The sequence below is a fragment of the Aotus nancymaae genome, unplaced genomic scaffold, assembly GCF_030222135.1.
Source record: "Aotus nancymaae isolate 86718 unplaced genomic scaffold, 86718_ANA_hifiasm-v0.15.2.pri h1tg000011l, whole genome shotgun sequence".
Lineage (NCBI taxonomy): Eukaryota > Metazoa > Chordata > Mammalia > Primates > Aotidae > Aotus > Aotus nancymaae.
This window is the reverse complement of record NW_026988422.1, coordinates 20,644,102-20,658,719: the sequence shown is the minus strand read 5'-3', so window position 1 is coordinate 20,658,719 and position 14,618 is coordinate 20,644,102. Positions and strand designations below refer to the sequence as shown.

Sequence of the window (14,618 nt, the reverse complement as noted above, 5' to 3'; positions counted from 1 at the left end):
TGGGCCTCTTCCTCGATTTCCCCTCCTTAAAAGAGGGAGCTGAGGAAACCTGACCCCTGGAGGGTAAGAAACCAGAGAAGCCCCCGCCTTTCCTTGCTCCACTTCTTGCCTGGGCAGCCAGGGAGGAAGGGGTGAACTATGGGGAAGCTTTTCTACCCCGCGGGACAGCAGCTTCCCCATGGCAGAGTGGATTCCCCTCTTTGACCTAAGGGGCAAAGAGGTCCAGCGCCTGGAATAGCAGAGTGTGCAGGTGGGACCCACCGACCCGCATAGAGGCGGTGTAGGCAGATGCCTTTTGGAGGCGCTGGTGCAACATTCTCCTCCTCCCAGCCCAGAAGTCCTGCATAAAAGACACGGTTGGTGCGGCCCTTCCTTTATTTTTCCCATTTCCACAGCTGTATGGAAAGAAACAAATTAGCCCTTGGCTCTGGCTCTGGTCCAGAGTGGAAACCGAGGAAGGCTGCCCCAGGAGCACAACAGCCAGGTAGGGCTGCAGAGGTCCCTGAGGGTGGGCCTGGAAGGCTGAGCTAAGCCGGCAGTGACCAGGCAGGGTTGAGCTTGGAGGCCTCGGACCTCGGACCAGTGACCAGCTGAGGGGCATGTTCTTCACAGACGCCATCCCTGCCTTTTGCCTTCCCAGCTGGCTTGGGGAAGAAAGCCCTGATGCTACATCGAAGTCCACCCAGAGTGAGTAAAAGATGAAACCGGGGCGCACATTGATTAAAGGTATGTTATGTATCAGATGCTAGGCTAGGTATTTTGCAGTTTTGCAAATTTAGATCTCAAACCCTGTGAAATTCGTAATCTCATCTGCCTGGCACAGATGAGGGAGACTGAGACTTGGAGACAGTGGATCCCCAGCTGCCCTCTGGGTACACGTCAAGCTGAAATTTGAATCCAGGTCTGCCTGATACTGGATTTAGCTCTTGCCCACTAAAACATGTTGCCTCTTTCTGGGAGTCCCAGAAATAGTACCCAAGCAAGGAAGGGAGAGCAGAAGATTCCCGCACGCCGAGGCAGGATGCACGGACATTGCAGGGGCAGCCTCTTCTGTGCCAGCAGTATCTGGAGCTGGTGCAGACGTCCACCCTCTTCCACGCAGCCGTGTGGCATGTACCCAGCTCAGGGACATATCTGGTGCTCTTTGCTAGTGACTAGTTCAGGCATAGGCTGGGCCCAGCTCTAGCCAATGTGAGGGGCCTCCTGGGAAAGGTTTGTTTACTCTCAAAGATGGGCCTTTGTTTGCCTCTGCTGAACCTCATGATTCCTGCCTGGGGCCCCGGCACCCACAGGGGAGCCAGATTGCAATCAGAGCTCTCAGGTGGGATGGCTGAAGAGAAAAATGGAAAGAACCTGAGCTGCTGAACTCACCAACCTGGAGGCCTTCAGACTTCCTGTTAAGAGAGGTAATGCATTTTCCCTATCGCCAAACCAATTTGCAATGAGTGTCCTGTGACTTGCAGCTGAACCCAGCCTGACACTGCTGATGTGTCTCACCCCTGTTATAACTCATGCAACACAAATGTTCATTGCTCCCAGAAACGTGCCCATTTCCATTCAAATAGATGTTCAGCTTCCAGGAAGAATTCTGCAAAGGGCCAAGTCAGGCTGGCTGTCTTGGGAATGCATGAGGGTCCTGCATGTGGCCCCTGAGGTGGGAGCTGCTCCTTGCATACCCTGTCCCTCTGGAGGGCGCACTGGAAGTGCTTCCTCACACATGGAAGGTATAATTTGCAAAACTAAGTTTGCAAAACTGCAAAATACCTCACACATTTCTTCCCTCCCCTTCCTCCCTTCCCCTCAGTCTGCTTCTCTTGCTATGGTCTCAGCCCTGTCCTGAGGGTAGCCTTGCTGAACTGGCTTCACTCCGTTTCTTCAGCTGGACAACATGAGCTCTTCTGTCCAGGCCTGCCTTGCTATGAGCTGGGACTTTTTAGACCATGTTTTCAGTCCTCCCTGTTAGTCTGTTTCTAGGTGACCTTGTTTTATTATAGTTTTCATTTATTTTATGCCATTCTTTACATAACAACCACCCCAGAAGGTGGATATGAACACTTGGATTTGGGATTTTCAAATTCCTTATCTTTTATTGAGTCATCTTCTCTTTTATTCAAGAGCACATGGAGAAGCCCAGGGATATCTTAATGGAAGGAGACCTTTCCTGGGTAGAATAGGAAGACTGACGATGAAGGATTCCTCTGGGAATAAATGGCTCCCTTGAGACTCTTACAAGGCCTTTGGGAGGGCCACCAGCGCACACTCTGAACCTGGCAGGGACAGGTCAAGCTGAGGCCCTGAGACATTACCCAGTGGGTTAGTGGCAGACCCCAGTTAGATGTGACCCAGCATGTCGGTGGTGGCAGGTGGGTGAAGGCTGATGGGTAACTTACCTGAAAAAGCCCTTGCATCCTTCACATGTCATGACATTGAAGTGATAACCAGTGGCCTTGTCCCCACATACACGGCAGATTTGGGGACCCCCAACTTCCTCATCTGCCTTGACAGTGGGCTTTCCAGGAACAGACTCTGTGTCCCTCCAGCGTACAAAGTCAGCATGGTTCCAGCTTTCTTTGGGTCTCACCTCCAGGTTTGCTTCTGGGCCTCTTGGACTAGAAGTGAGAAAACCACAGAGAATGAAAAGCCTGGATAGGGATGTGCAGAGGCCTCAGAGGAAACACTCTATCCCTTACATGCATCACCACATTTGGGCCTGTGGACTCAAGAGCTGACCTCTCATGGGGAAAAAAAAGGGGGAGTCGGGGCTGGAATTGTTATAAAGAGAGTTGTAATCATGATGTTTTGTATGCAAAAATAGAGCCCTGGATAGAACATTTGAATAAGAACATGGGAGAGAGAAGGGTAAGAGGGGAGGAGGAGATGAGAAGGAAAGAGAGCAGGCTGTCTGGGTCAGATTACAGAGGCCACACCTGAGTGGATTGAGGTTAGGAGGTCACGAGTTGGCCAGAGGTCTGAATGGCGAGCAGCTCATGGGACAGATCACTGGTTCACGATGATTTCTGGGATTGGGGACATTAAGGGAGGATAGTCCTTCAGGTGGGGTGTGGTCCAAGCTCCCAGAGGGAGCTGGAAAGGCTAGGCAGAAAGAGAGTTTTCAACTAAGTAGCCAAGCAGATGGGGAGAAAGTGGATGCGGGGTGGGCAAGATCACAACACTGGAAATGGCCAATGGTCCCAGCAGAGCTGGAGTCTAAGTGGATATTGAAGAACTGCCGCCTATTAATAGAGCTGCGGCTAAGCATGGTGGCTGATGTCTGTGATCCCGGGGCTTTGCGAGGCTGAGGCAAGAGGAGCGCTTGAGCCCAGGGGTTTGAGACCAGCCTGGGCAACAAAGTGAGATCTTTTCTACAAAAAATAAAAAAAACTAGCCAAGATCAATGGCGTGAGCCGATAGTCCCAGCTACTTGGGAAGTTGAGGTGGGAGGATCGCTTGAGCCTGAGGGTTTGAGGCTGCAGTGAGCTAGGATCATGCTGGTGCACTCTAGCCTGGGTGACGAAGTGAGACCTCATCTCTAAAAGAAAGAAAAACAGAAAAACATCGAGCTGTACTCAAGGATGTCCTCCCCCTATGACTTGTACCTTGAGAGCATAACTTGAAATCTTCTTGGACGTTCAGTAGAAGTGGGGGACTGTCCTGTTTACTACTGTACCCCAAAGTCTCTTTAGGTACTGATTGCCAAGGGCAGCAACCACCACAGATGATGATGTTTTTTCTAAAGCCAAAATCAAAATTTCAGTAAAATTCTAACACATAAATTTCTAACATCATTACAGGTGATATCTGACAGTTTCATCTGTAAGAGTAAATAAGGAATTAATCTGTCTCTGACCCTGACCCTCCATTACACTATGAATACAATACATTGACTGGAAATCTGAACTGAACAGGCATGGGGGAACATCTCCCCTGATTTTTCAAATCATAATCCTGACCTTATGTAGGCTTGCAGACAAAATGTATACAACCTCAAGCCAAAAAGTTGATTTAAGATTTAAAGTGCTCCACTTTTTTTTTTTTTTTTTTTGAGATGGAGTTTCGCTCTTGTTACCCAGGCTGGAGTGCAATGGTGCGATCTCGGCTCACCGCAACCTCCGCCTCCTGGGTTCAGGCAATTCTCCTGCCTCAGCCTCCTGAGTAGCTGGGATTACAGGCACGCGCCACCGTGCCCAGCTAATTTTTTGTATTTTTAGTAGAGACGGGGTTTCACCATGTTGACCAGGATGGTCTCGATCTCTTGACCTCGTGATCCACCCGCCTCGGCCTCCCAAAGTGCTGGGATTACAGGCGTGAGCCACCGCGCCCGGCCCACACCTAGCTAATTTTTGTATTTCTACTAGAGACGGGGTTTTACCATGTTGGTCAGGCTGTTCTCAAACTCCTGACCTCAAGTGATCTGCGTGCCTTAGCCTCCCAAAGTGTTGGGATTACAGGCGCGAACCACTGCGCCCAGCTAGAAATCCTCCTTTTTGGAGGAACTCACTTTCCACTTTCCACCTAGGCACAAATAATCACATATAATTTCAAAGAAATATGAGCAAAAATTCAGAAGTCTTGATTGAAAAGACTGGCACAGCATGATGAGCAAGAGTCAGCAAAAAAACAACTAGAATTAGACGTGAGAAGATGCCCTGAATTATCAAACACAGAAATGTTTAAGTAAACAGTACAAGAGGTTGAAGACAAAAAGAATAAAAGAACTTGAAATTGACCAAGCAGATTTGAAAAATGAATAAAAATTTACTATGAAAATCTGAATAAACAATGACTCCATAAACCAATAATAACAATATCTTGGGAGTTAGAAAAAGCAAAATACAACTAAAATATGGATGGACACAGTGAAAGTTTTCTAAGGTTCTGTATTGTTGAAGGGAAAAAAGATGGTCAATTTTAGATTGTCATTAGTAAAGTGTGTTTGATGAAATGTCTAGGGTTACCACTAAAAGTCTAAAAATTGAATACATAACTCAGAAGCCAAAGAAAGGAAAAAGTGGAGAAAAAAATTCAAAAGAAGAATTAGAGAGTTAAGAAACTGAAATGGTGAGACAAATAGAAACACAAGATGTGTGGTCTAAACACCAAATAGGGGGCTGGGCGCGGTGGCTCATGCCTCTAATCCCAGCACTCTGGGAGGCCGGGGTGGGCAGATCACCTGAGGTTAGGAGTTTGAGACCAGCCTGGCCAACATGGTGAAACCTTGTCTCTACTAAAACTACAAGAAGTTAACTGGACATGGTGGCAGGCACCCATAATCCCAGCTACTCGGGAGGCTGAGACAGGAGAATCACTTGAACCCGGGAGGCAGAGGTTGCATTGAGCTGAAATCGCGCCATTGCCAAATATGTCAGTAGGTAAATGTAAATATATTAAAAGACACTGAGAGACGAGATGTGGTGGCTCATGCCTGTAATCCCAGCACTTTGGGAAGCTGAGGAGGGCAGATCACTTGAGGCCAGGAATTCGAGACCAGCCTGGTCAACATGGAGAAAACCCATCTCTACCAAAAATACAAAAATTAGCTGGATGTGGTGGTGCATGCCTGTAATCCCAGCTACTAGGGAGGCTGAGGCATGAGAATTGCTTGAACTTGGGAGGCAGAGGTTGCAGTGAGCCGAGATCATGCCACTGCACTCCAGCCTGGTGACACAGTGAGACTCTGTCTCAAAAAAATAAATAAAATAAAAAATAAAAGCACACTGAGAAAGATGGTTTCAGCAGATGGCTGCAGCAATCTTAGGTTCAGGATTAGTATTTGGGGGCAGATTTTGTATTAGAGAAAAAGGAATGGAACAGACACCAAAATGGAAACTAATGATTATTCAAAATCAGTGTTTCAGGTCCTTTGTAAAGGTCACTCATTGTCTTAGTTCATTCAGGTTATCCTAACAAAATATCAGAAACTGAGTGGCTTATAAACAACAGAAATTTATCTCTCATGGTTCTGGAGGCTAAGAAGTCCAAGATTAAGGCGCTAGGAGATTTAGTGTCTGATGACAGCCTGCTTCCTGTCATCTATGGCACCTTCTCCCTGTGTCCTCGTATAGTGCAAGGGGCTAGCCAGCTAGCTTTTTGGGTCTCTGGGGTCTCTAGGGTGTCTCTCTCTCTCTCTCTCTCTTTCTTTGAGACAGAAAAAAAAAAAGCAACAAAACTCGGCCACCTAGGCTAGAGTACAGTGGCGTGATCTCAGCCCACTGAAGCCTCTACCTCCTGGGCTCAAGCAATCCTCCAACTCACTCTCCTGGGACTACATGTGCATGCCACCATACCCAGCTACTTTTTTTTTTTCATTTTTAATAGAGACAGGGTTTCCCCATATTGCCCAGGCTTGTCTACAATTTCTGGGCTCAAGTGATTGCCTGCCTCAGCCTCCCAAAATGCTGGGATTACAAGCATGGGCCACACTTCTGGCCTCTGGGATCTCATTCATAAGAACACTAACTCAATTATGAGGGTTCCACCCTCATGACCCAGTCACCACCCAAACTCCCCACTTTCCAAACCCATCACATTGGGGATGAGGATTTTAACATATGAATTTGGGGAGGACACAAACATTCAGAACATGCCACTCATTTATTCCTCATAACAGTCATCACAGCATTTATCATTTTGCAACAAACATGTGTTGATCATCTACTACACACCAGATATATTCTGTTATGTATTCCAAATAACTTGGAAGTCACTCTTATGGCAAAAACCCAGGGACTTTACAAAATCCTCTAACTGTTCATAGACACAAAGTGTGCTCCAAAATCAAAGAGCATCACAGGCAGAGAAAATTTTATTAGTAGAGTAGTATTTCAGAGTGTACATTGGAACACTCTGAAACTTAAACCTCCTTGAAGTTTCCAGCATCATTCAAGAGCCATGAGGGATAGCAGCATCTGGGGCAGTGGAGACAGCTGGCAAAGATTCTGCACGTCAGTTATGAACTTTAGAAAACTGAAGACGGTGAGATGACGTTTTCTCAGCAATAAATATAAATGCTTTTCCCCAGAATGGAAGTGACAATTACAGCATGACTACATGAATCACAGGAGAAGCCAAACAGTTGATGTGGACCAAGAAGATAAAATAAATGTTACCAAAGGACCAGAGAAAAGACATTCATTTAAACCATGTCTAATTAACACTTTCCCCAATTTCTTAATGAGGAGACAGTAGAATTAATGCCAGAATCTCACTCTATGGTATTTGCATAACTTTCATTTTGTTTTGCACAAGTGTTAGGCAAGCCGACTTTGGCACATTCTGTAGTTCCATCTCTCATATGTTTATGAAGCCCCAGCTAGAGAACTCATGACAGCTGTTATCCAAGGTGGCCCCCAAGGAACCATGCCCCACAAGATTCACACCCTTGTGCAGCCCCTCCCATAATGAGTCTAGGATGGTGTGTGATTTCTTAGTTAATAGAATGTGGGGAAGAGACAACTATGGGCCTAAGCTGTAAGAAGCCCAGTAGCTTCTGCTTTTGTCTTTGAAGAACTCTAAGACACCGAGTAACAAAGTCTGGCTACCCTGCTCAGTGACCACCCAAAGAGACCATGCGGAGAGGCCATGTGAAGAGGGAGAGCCCTGAGATCGCACCGATCGGAGAGGCCCAGCCACCCCAACCTCCTGGCTGTCCTCACCAAGGAGCGGATGTGCAGGTGAGCCCTCTTGGACTCCCCAGCCCAGTTACACCTCCAGATGACTGCAGCCTCAGCCAAGGTCCTTTGGTGCAGAAGAACTCCCCAGCTGAGCCCAGCCAACACAGAAAATCATGTCAGAAAATGAAACAGTTATGGGTTTAATCCAGTAAGTATAGGGGAGATTTGTTACACAGCAAGAAATAATGGAAGCAGAACCCCTGGAACTGGGTTAGAAATAGATCTGAACTGGGGTGATGGGGGTGCCAGCCCAGCAGCCACAGTGCTGCTCCCATGCCACTCTTCCATCACTGTTCCTTTAGAGAATGGTGCCCTCTGGACAGGAAAATGACAGTGACTGGGTGTGTGGTGTGTGCCAGCCACATCTCTCTTTCCTTCGAATTTAGTGAGACCAATTAGAGGTATACTTTTAACTGAATACAGCTGTGTTTGCTTCTGAGCGCACCTGCTTCTCATGGTGCTTAGTAATCAGTGAAATCTCTCCAGGAGAGGGTTGAAATGATTATCTCCTTACTCAGTGAAAGTAAAACATTTCTTTAGAGAGGACTTTGCAAAGATAATTAATTGTAAAATTCAGTATGCAGGGTGAATATTAAAGCTAAGGATTATGTTCTCAGAAAGAATATAATTCATTTAATAAATGAGTGAATAAATAAATGAATTCAGTCTTTCTATATGACTAAAAGCATTGATTTGCTGAAGGCACCATCAGGTTGCACTGAGCACACACAGCCCCTCTCCTCTTCAGGTGGGTGATTCATTGACATTATTTAGCTGGTAGGAGGTGGAGCCAGAATCTCAAACCATGTCAGTCTGATTCCAAAACCTGTGTTCTTAATTCAGTGCTATGCTGCATCCTTCACAAGGTTTGTTTTTGAGTGGGCGAACCATTTATTACACTTTCTTCATTTCCATGATTGCCTGCAAACTTTTTCCTAGGTGGTTCACCCCAGACAGGGTCCCTACATGCCACGGGACTCTTTTAATGTAGCTGTCTGTTCCTGGGCAGGAAGTGATTCACTAAGACCCTCACTTCTTTTCTTTCCACTTCAATTCCAGCTATAGAAGAATGAACTGAGGAACCTTGCTGCCACTCTGACCACATCCAGAGGCATCTTGTCCCATACACACTGAAGGACTTGAGCCCAGGAGTTCAAGACCTGCCTGGCTAGTATAGCAAGATCCCATTAATCATAGGGATGATTAATGAAAAATAAATGGAAGATAATATAGACAAGGGAATGGAGGCAAGAAAAGCTTCAAAGGGGAACTGTGATCTATGGAAAAGTAAAAGACTCATAATAGCCAAAATAATGTTGAAAGAGAAGAACCGAGTTGGAGGACTTACACTTTTTGATTTCAAAACTTCAAGAAAACTAAAATAACCAAGATAATGTGGCATTAGTATAAAGACAGATACAGAGACTGACAGATCAGAATTGAGATTCAAGAAATAAACTCTTACTTATTGTTATCATCAACTGATCTCTGGTAAAAATGCAAGGCAATTCAATGGAGGAAACACCAGCTTTGCTAAAAAACGGTGCTTGAAAATTGGATATTCACATGCAAGATGAATTAAAGCTCTTACCTCATGCCATACAAAAAAATTTACTCAAAATGGATCACAAAATCATAGACCTAAATGTAAGAGCTATAACTATGAAACTGAGAAGAAAACATAGGAATAAGTCCTTCTGATTAGGGAATGATTTCTTAGATATGACACCAAAGCACGAAGGCTTTATTATTATTATTATTTTGAGACAAAGTCTCGCTCTGTCACCCAGGCTAGAATAGAGTGCAGTGGTGCGATCTTGGCTCATTGCAACCTCTGCCTCCCAGGTTCAAGCAATTCTCCTGCCTCAGCCTCCTGAGTAGCTAGGATTACACGTGCCTGCCACCACACCTGGCTAATTTTTGTATTTTTAGTAAAGATGGGGTTTCACCATGTTGGCCAGGTTGGTCTCGAACTCCTGACCTCAGGTGATCCATTTGCCTTGACCTCCCAAAGTGCTGGGATTTGAGGCATGAGCCACCACACCCTAGTTTTCTTTATAAAGCACCCACCCACACATCGTAAAATTGCTGGAAATCAATGACAAGAAAACTAATCTTACAAATACCCCCCACAAAAAAAAACTACAAAGAAATAAAAATAAGATTAATGGTTGACTTTTCAGTTGAAATTGTAAAACAGAAAAAACAATGGGTTGATATCTTTATTGCTATCCCATAATAGGACAAACAATTTATCCTTCTATTTTAAAGGCACAATAAAGACATTTTCAGACCAAGACTGAAGAATTGGTTGCCAGCAGATACTTGCACTACAAGTAATTCCAAAGAAAGTTATCCTGGGAAAAGCAAATAGATTTCAGAGGGAAGCATGGAACTTTGGGAAGGAATGTGGAGAACTAAAAAGGATAAATATGTGGGTGCGTATAAAACAGTATTGAAGGTTTAAAACTACAACAATAATAATGTCCTTTATGTGATATCTTTTAGAGATGTGTATGCATGTATCTGTGTGTGTAGATATGTATATATAGAGAATGAAAGTGATTAATTTGGGGTTGGAATTATTTTTATTTTCTCCTGTATGACTGTCTTTATTTCCTCAGTTTTCCCTTTTCCCTTTAGGGTGAGAGTCTGATGGCTGAAAGCCTGGAGGCTGACATCCCAGATCACCACCTAAACAGCTGGAAGAAGGAAGTGTGGTGGGAGCGCTGTGACACCTCCTGCCTGGCCCAGTGAGCTCTCCCATAAGCAGGTGGTTCCTGCTGCTTTCTCACGATGCCATTTCCTTTCTGTGAAATGCTGATTTTCAGTACAAGATCCCCTGTGTTTGTTTGGGGGCAGTGGAGGAGCATTTGGGACTTCACATAAGAATGAGAAGGGGACACACACATACACACACAGTCTTTGTGCAATTACTTCATTTGCTAAGGGGCCCCAAATCCCCTATTAAAGGGGGAAGGGAGGTCGTCCATGAATGACACACACATAAACATGGGCATGACTGATTGTGACCAAACCAGACCCAGCTGGCCCACAGCCTCCTGGAGGTCAGAGGACTTTGTTTTTTGCTCCCCGGAGCTGGAGATGTAGTGGGCATTGTCTTGTTATCATAGTCAGGAGGCCAGATCCTAGCCCTTGCCACTGATGTTGAATTAACTCACTTTACTCACTAACTTCTCTGGTGCTTAGTGTCCCTACAATAAAATGGAAGCTAATAAGAGAGGCTGACACGGCCTTGGGCATGAAGAGGAAGAGGAGAGTCACTGCTGCAGCGCGTGTTGCCACAGACAGATCTGGCAGGGCAAGAAGTGAGGGGAGAGGAGGTGGGGAGGAACCAGGAAGGCAGACGCCACTCAGATGCCGGCCCAGGGGAAGCCCCAGGAGTTGAGCGCAAGTCCTCCAGAGAAGCCAAGTTTGAACGTGGAGAGAAAGAAACGGACAAGAGCAGTGCAACTGGAGATAGCAATGGAGGGGAACTGGAAAGAAAATGTGTGTGAAGTTTCTGCTACAGAAGGAGCAAGTCTCCCAGGAGTATGTAGAGAGGCAAGGAATAGGGTTGGGAGGGAGGGGAAAAGGGGAGAGCAGCACGAGGCTTGAGAAAGCTCAGGGCTGGACAATGGTGCAAGGAAGGGATGCGAAGCAGCCTTGAAGGATTAGAACTAGACAGAGCCTGCTGTGTGGGCCTTGACCAGCGGAGGACAGTGGGTTACAAGGAGGTTCAATGCAGGGACTCTTGCAAGTCCCCTGTCTCGGGGCTGGGAAAGGAGTCAGGGAGAAATTTCAGGTTGTGTCAGGCTGAATGAGATCCTGCTTGAGTTCCAGGGACCCGGGGTTTTCTGATCAACAGGGGATTAAGCCGTGAGATGAGGCACACTTGGTGTGAGTGTTTAAATGATTTGAGATGATTCAGTGGTGCGGGGTAGATCACGACTACAAACTAGAAAAAACATCACAGAGTTGAACGATTATGCATGTTCCTCCCCCTGCAGGAGAAACACGAGGAAGCAAAGCAGTAAAGGGAGGTGCTGGGAGGAGACCTTTGGAATCAAATATTTAGAGACTGTGCATGAGAACATGGGTGAGTTCTCATGTATCTGAGGCTGCAGATACATCTGGGGCCAACAGTCCAGGAATTGGAATTGGGTACAGACATGGGAAGTGCAAGAAAGAATGAAATGATCAGTAGAAGGTGCAAGACGCTGCCTATTAGGTTGGGAAGTTTGGTAGCAATGGAGAGCAAAGGAGAAAATCCCACTAGAGCAGAAAAAGCAAAATACTGGAAAGGGAGAAAGCCCTTCTCAGGGCGTGGTGGGATATAGTTTGAGAAACACGGAGAGAGGGAAAACTAAGGCAGTGAGAATGGGGAATTGTAGTTTAGAAAGAGTCAAGAAGCAACGTGAAAGAAATTCAAGCAAAAGAATAGAACCTGGCCTTGAGTATTTCCGGGCACAGGTGACGGGAGGGAGGAGGCAGCATTAAGGGATGAGGAAGGCTGATTAAGGAGAGGCCCCGAGAAACCTCAGGTGATGGGCATGTTTCTTAAGCGAGTAGGAGATAAGAAGAGGACTGCTGGCCAAGCAGAGGCTAGGGAAGAGTCACGGGGGGAGGTAGACACGCTGTAATGCTGTGTCGTAAACAAGGGCGGCAGGGCTGACTGGCTGAGCAGAGCAGGAGACTGATGGAGTTCACAGTACAATGCCTCAGAGCCCTTTTAGCTCCTTCTCCTGCCCGGCCACCTTCCCGTCCCCTTGCAGGCACACAAAGTTTATCCTTACTGAGGCATCCCTTACGGTCTGGTCTGCCTACATTGAACTTTGCCCTGCTAAGGGATCTCCAGGGTTTCAGACCGGGGCTTCGCTGTCTGGAACACAGCTAGTCTTCACTTCTGCACTTGCCCAGCTCCCATACTGGCCTCTGCACTGATCAACCCCAGTCAAGAGCCGACTCCTCAGCCAGTGGTATTTGGAAGAAAAATTTCATCTCGTGTTCAGGTTAGTCAATGGGTGAGTAGAGGTGTTCTTAGCTTACGTGGGTTCTGAGGCTTACACAATTTGGGCAGCCCTATTTTATTTTATTTTATTTTATTTTTTTGAGATGGAGTTTCGATCTTGTCGCCCAGGCTTGAGTGCAGTGCTGCGACCTCAGCTCACTGCAACCTCCGTCTCCCAGGTTCAAGCAATTATTCTGCCTCAGCCTCCTGAGTAGCTGGGACTACAAGACATGAGCCACTACACCTGATTAATATTGTATTTTTAGTCGAGACAGGGTTTCACCATGTTGACCAGGCTAATCTTGAACTCTTGGCCTCGGGTGATCCACCAGCTTTGGCCTCCTAAAGTGCTGGGACTATAGGTGTGAACCATGGTGCCTGGACTGGGCAGTCCTATTTAAGTAAAAAGAATACAGGCCAGGTGTGGGGGCTTATGCCTCTAATGTCAGCACTTTGGGAGGCTGAGGTAGAAGGATCAATTGCGAGCAGGAGTATGAGATCAGCCAGAACAATACAGCAAGACTCTATCTCTTTTAAAAAAAAAAAAAAAAAAAAGGCTGAGTGAGTCACTCACACCTATAATCTCTGCACTTCGATAGGCCAAAGTGGGAGGATCACTCGAGCCCAGGAGTTCAAGACCAGCCTGGGTGACACGATGAGACCCCCATCTCTACAAAAAAATTTAAAAATTAGTCAAGTGTGATAGCACATACCTGTGGTCCCAGCTACTCGGGAGGCTGAGGTGAGAAGATTATGTGAGCCCAGGAAGTAGGGGCTGCAGTCAGTCATATTCACACTACTCCAGTCTGGGCAACAGAGTGAGACTCCGTCTCAAAAAAAAAACAAAAACCACACACACCCAAAAAAATAAACAAAAAACTTAGCTGGGCATGTTGGTGCACGCCTGTAGTCCTAGCTACTCGGGAGACTGAGGTGGGAGGACTGCTTGAGCCCAGGAGTTCAAAGCTGCAGTGAGCTCATGCCACTGCATTCCAGCCTGGGTCACAGAGTGAGACCCTGTCTAAAAAATAATTTTAAAAAATACTAAATTACAAATACAAAATTATGTACCAGAGAATATTTGTAACAAATAATGAAAAAAGAAATCACAACAAATGACAAATATTAAAAAGGACAAGTAACAAACATCACAGAATCCAGAAAAATGGTGGAACATTTTAATAAACTAATTGCCTGGCCTGCCTCTATGTTTTTGATTATGTCCTTGTGGTACATAGAAGATGCCCGCATCCTTATCCCCAGAACACGTGAATATGTTTCCTTTTATGGCAAAAGGGTCTTTGCAGATATGATGAGGGTACAGACCTGGAGATGGTATCCTGAATCATCCAGGCAGGCCTAGTCTAATCACATGAATTTTAAAATTAGAAAAACTTTCCTGGGTTTGGTCAGAGAAAGATGTGATGTGGAAAAAGGGTCAGATGCTAAGTTGCTGGCTTTGAAGACAAAAGGACGGGCTGTGAGCCAAGGATTGCAGTGGCATCTAGAAGCTGGAAGTGCCAAGGAAACTGATCCTCCCCTACGGTCTCCAGAAGGCAACCTCCACTGATTGGGCAGAGTTGGGATGGCTCGGCCCAGTGGTCCTGTCCTGCCTCTCTGCTGCACTGTAACTCTGGTTTGTTTCTTTGTTTTTAAAGACAGAGTCTTGCTCTTGTTGCCCAGGCTGGAGTGCAATGGCGTGATTTTGGCTCACTGCAACCTTTGCCTCCTGGGTTCCAGCAATTCTCTTGCCTCAGCCTCCCGAGTAGCTGAGATTACAGGCACCCGCCACAACGCCCAGCTAATTTTTGTGTTTTTAGTAGAGATGGGGTTTCACTATGTTGGCCAGGCTGGTCTCAAACTCCTGACCTCAGGTGATCCACCAGCCTCGGCCTCCCAAAGTGCTGGGATTACAGACGTGAGCCACCGCGGCCGGC

At 46.3% G+C, this 14,618-nt stretch overlaps 1 protein-coding gene and 1 long non-coding RNA gene across 2 annotated transcripts in view; one reads left to right on the top strand and one right to left on the bottom strand.

Annotated features, from left to right (window-relative positions):
* The window catches only part of NR1I2 (nuclear receptor subfamily 1 group I member 2), a 34,658-nt gene that overhangs the window by 8,090 nt on the left and 11,950 nt on the right, over window positions 1-14,618 (bottom strand). Inside the window, exon 2 of the mRNA XM_012463926.2 lies at window positions 2,391-2,609. Within this exon, the coding sequence (XP_012319349.1) occupies window positions 2,391-2,422 (32 nt within the window). The 5' untranslated portion in view covers window positions 2,423-2,609. The remainder of the gene's footprint in view (window positions 1-2,390; window positions 2,610-14,618) is intronic.
* Window positions 8,438-12,658, top strand: LOC135274221 (uncharacterized). The gene is made up of 3 exons (XR_010342006.1): window positions 8,438-9,317; window positions 9,942-10,108; window positions 10,314-12,658. It is a non-coding gene; the product is annotated as an uncharacterized LOC135274221 (long non-coding RNA).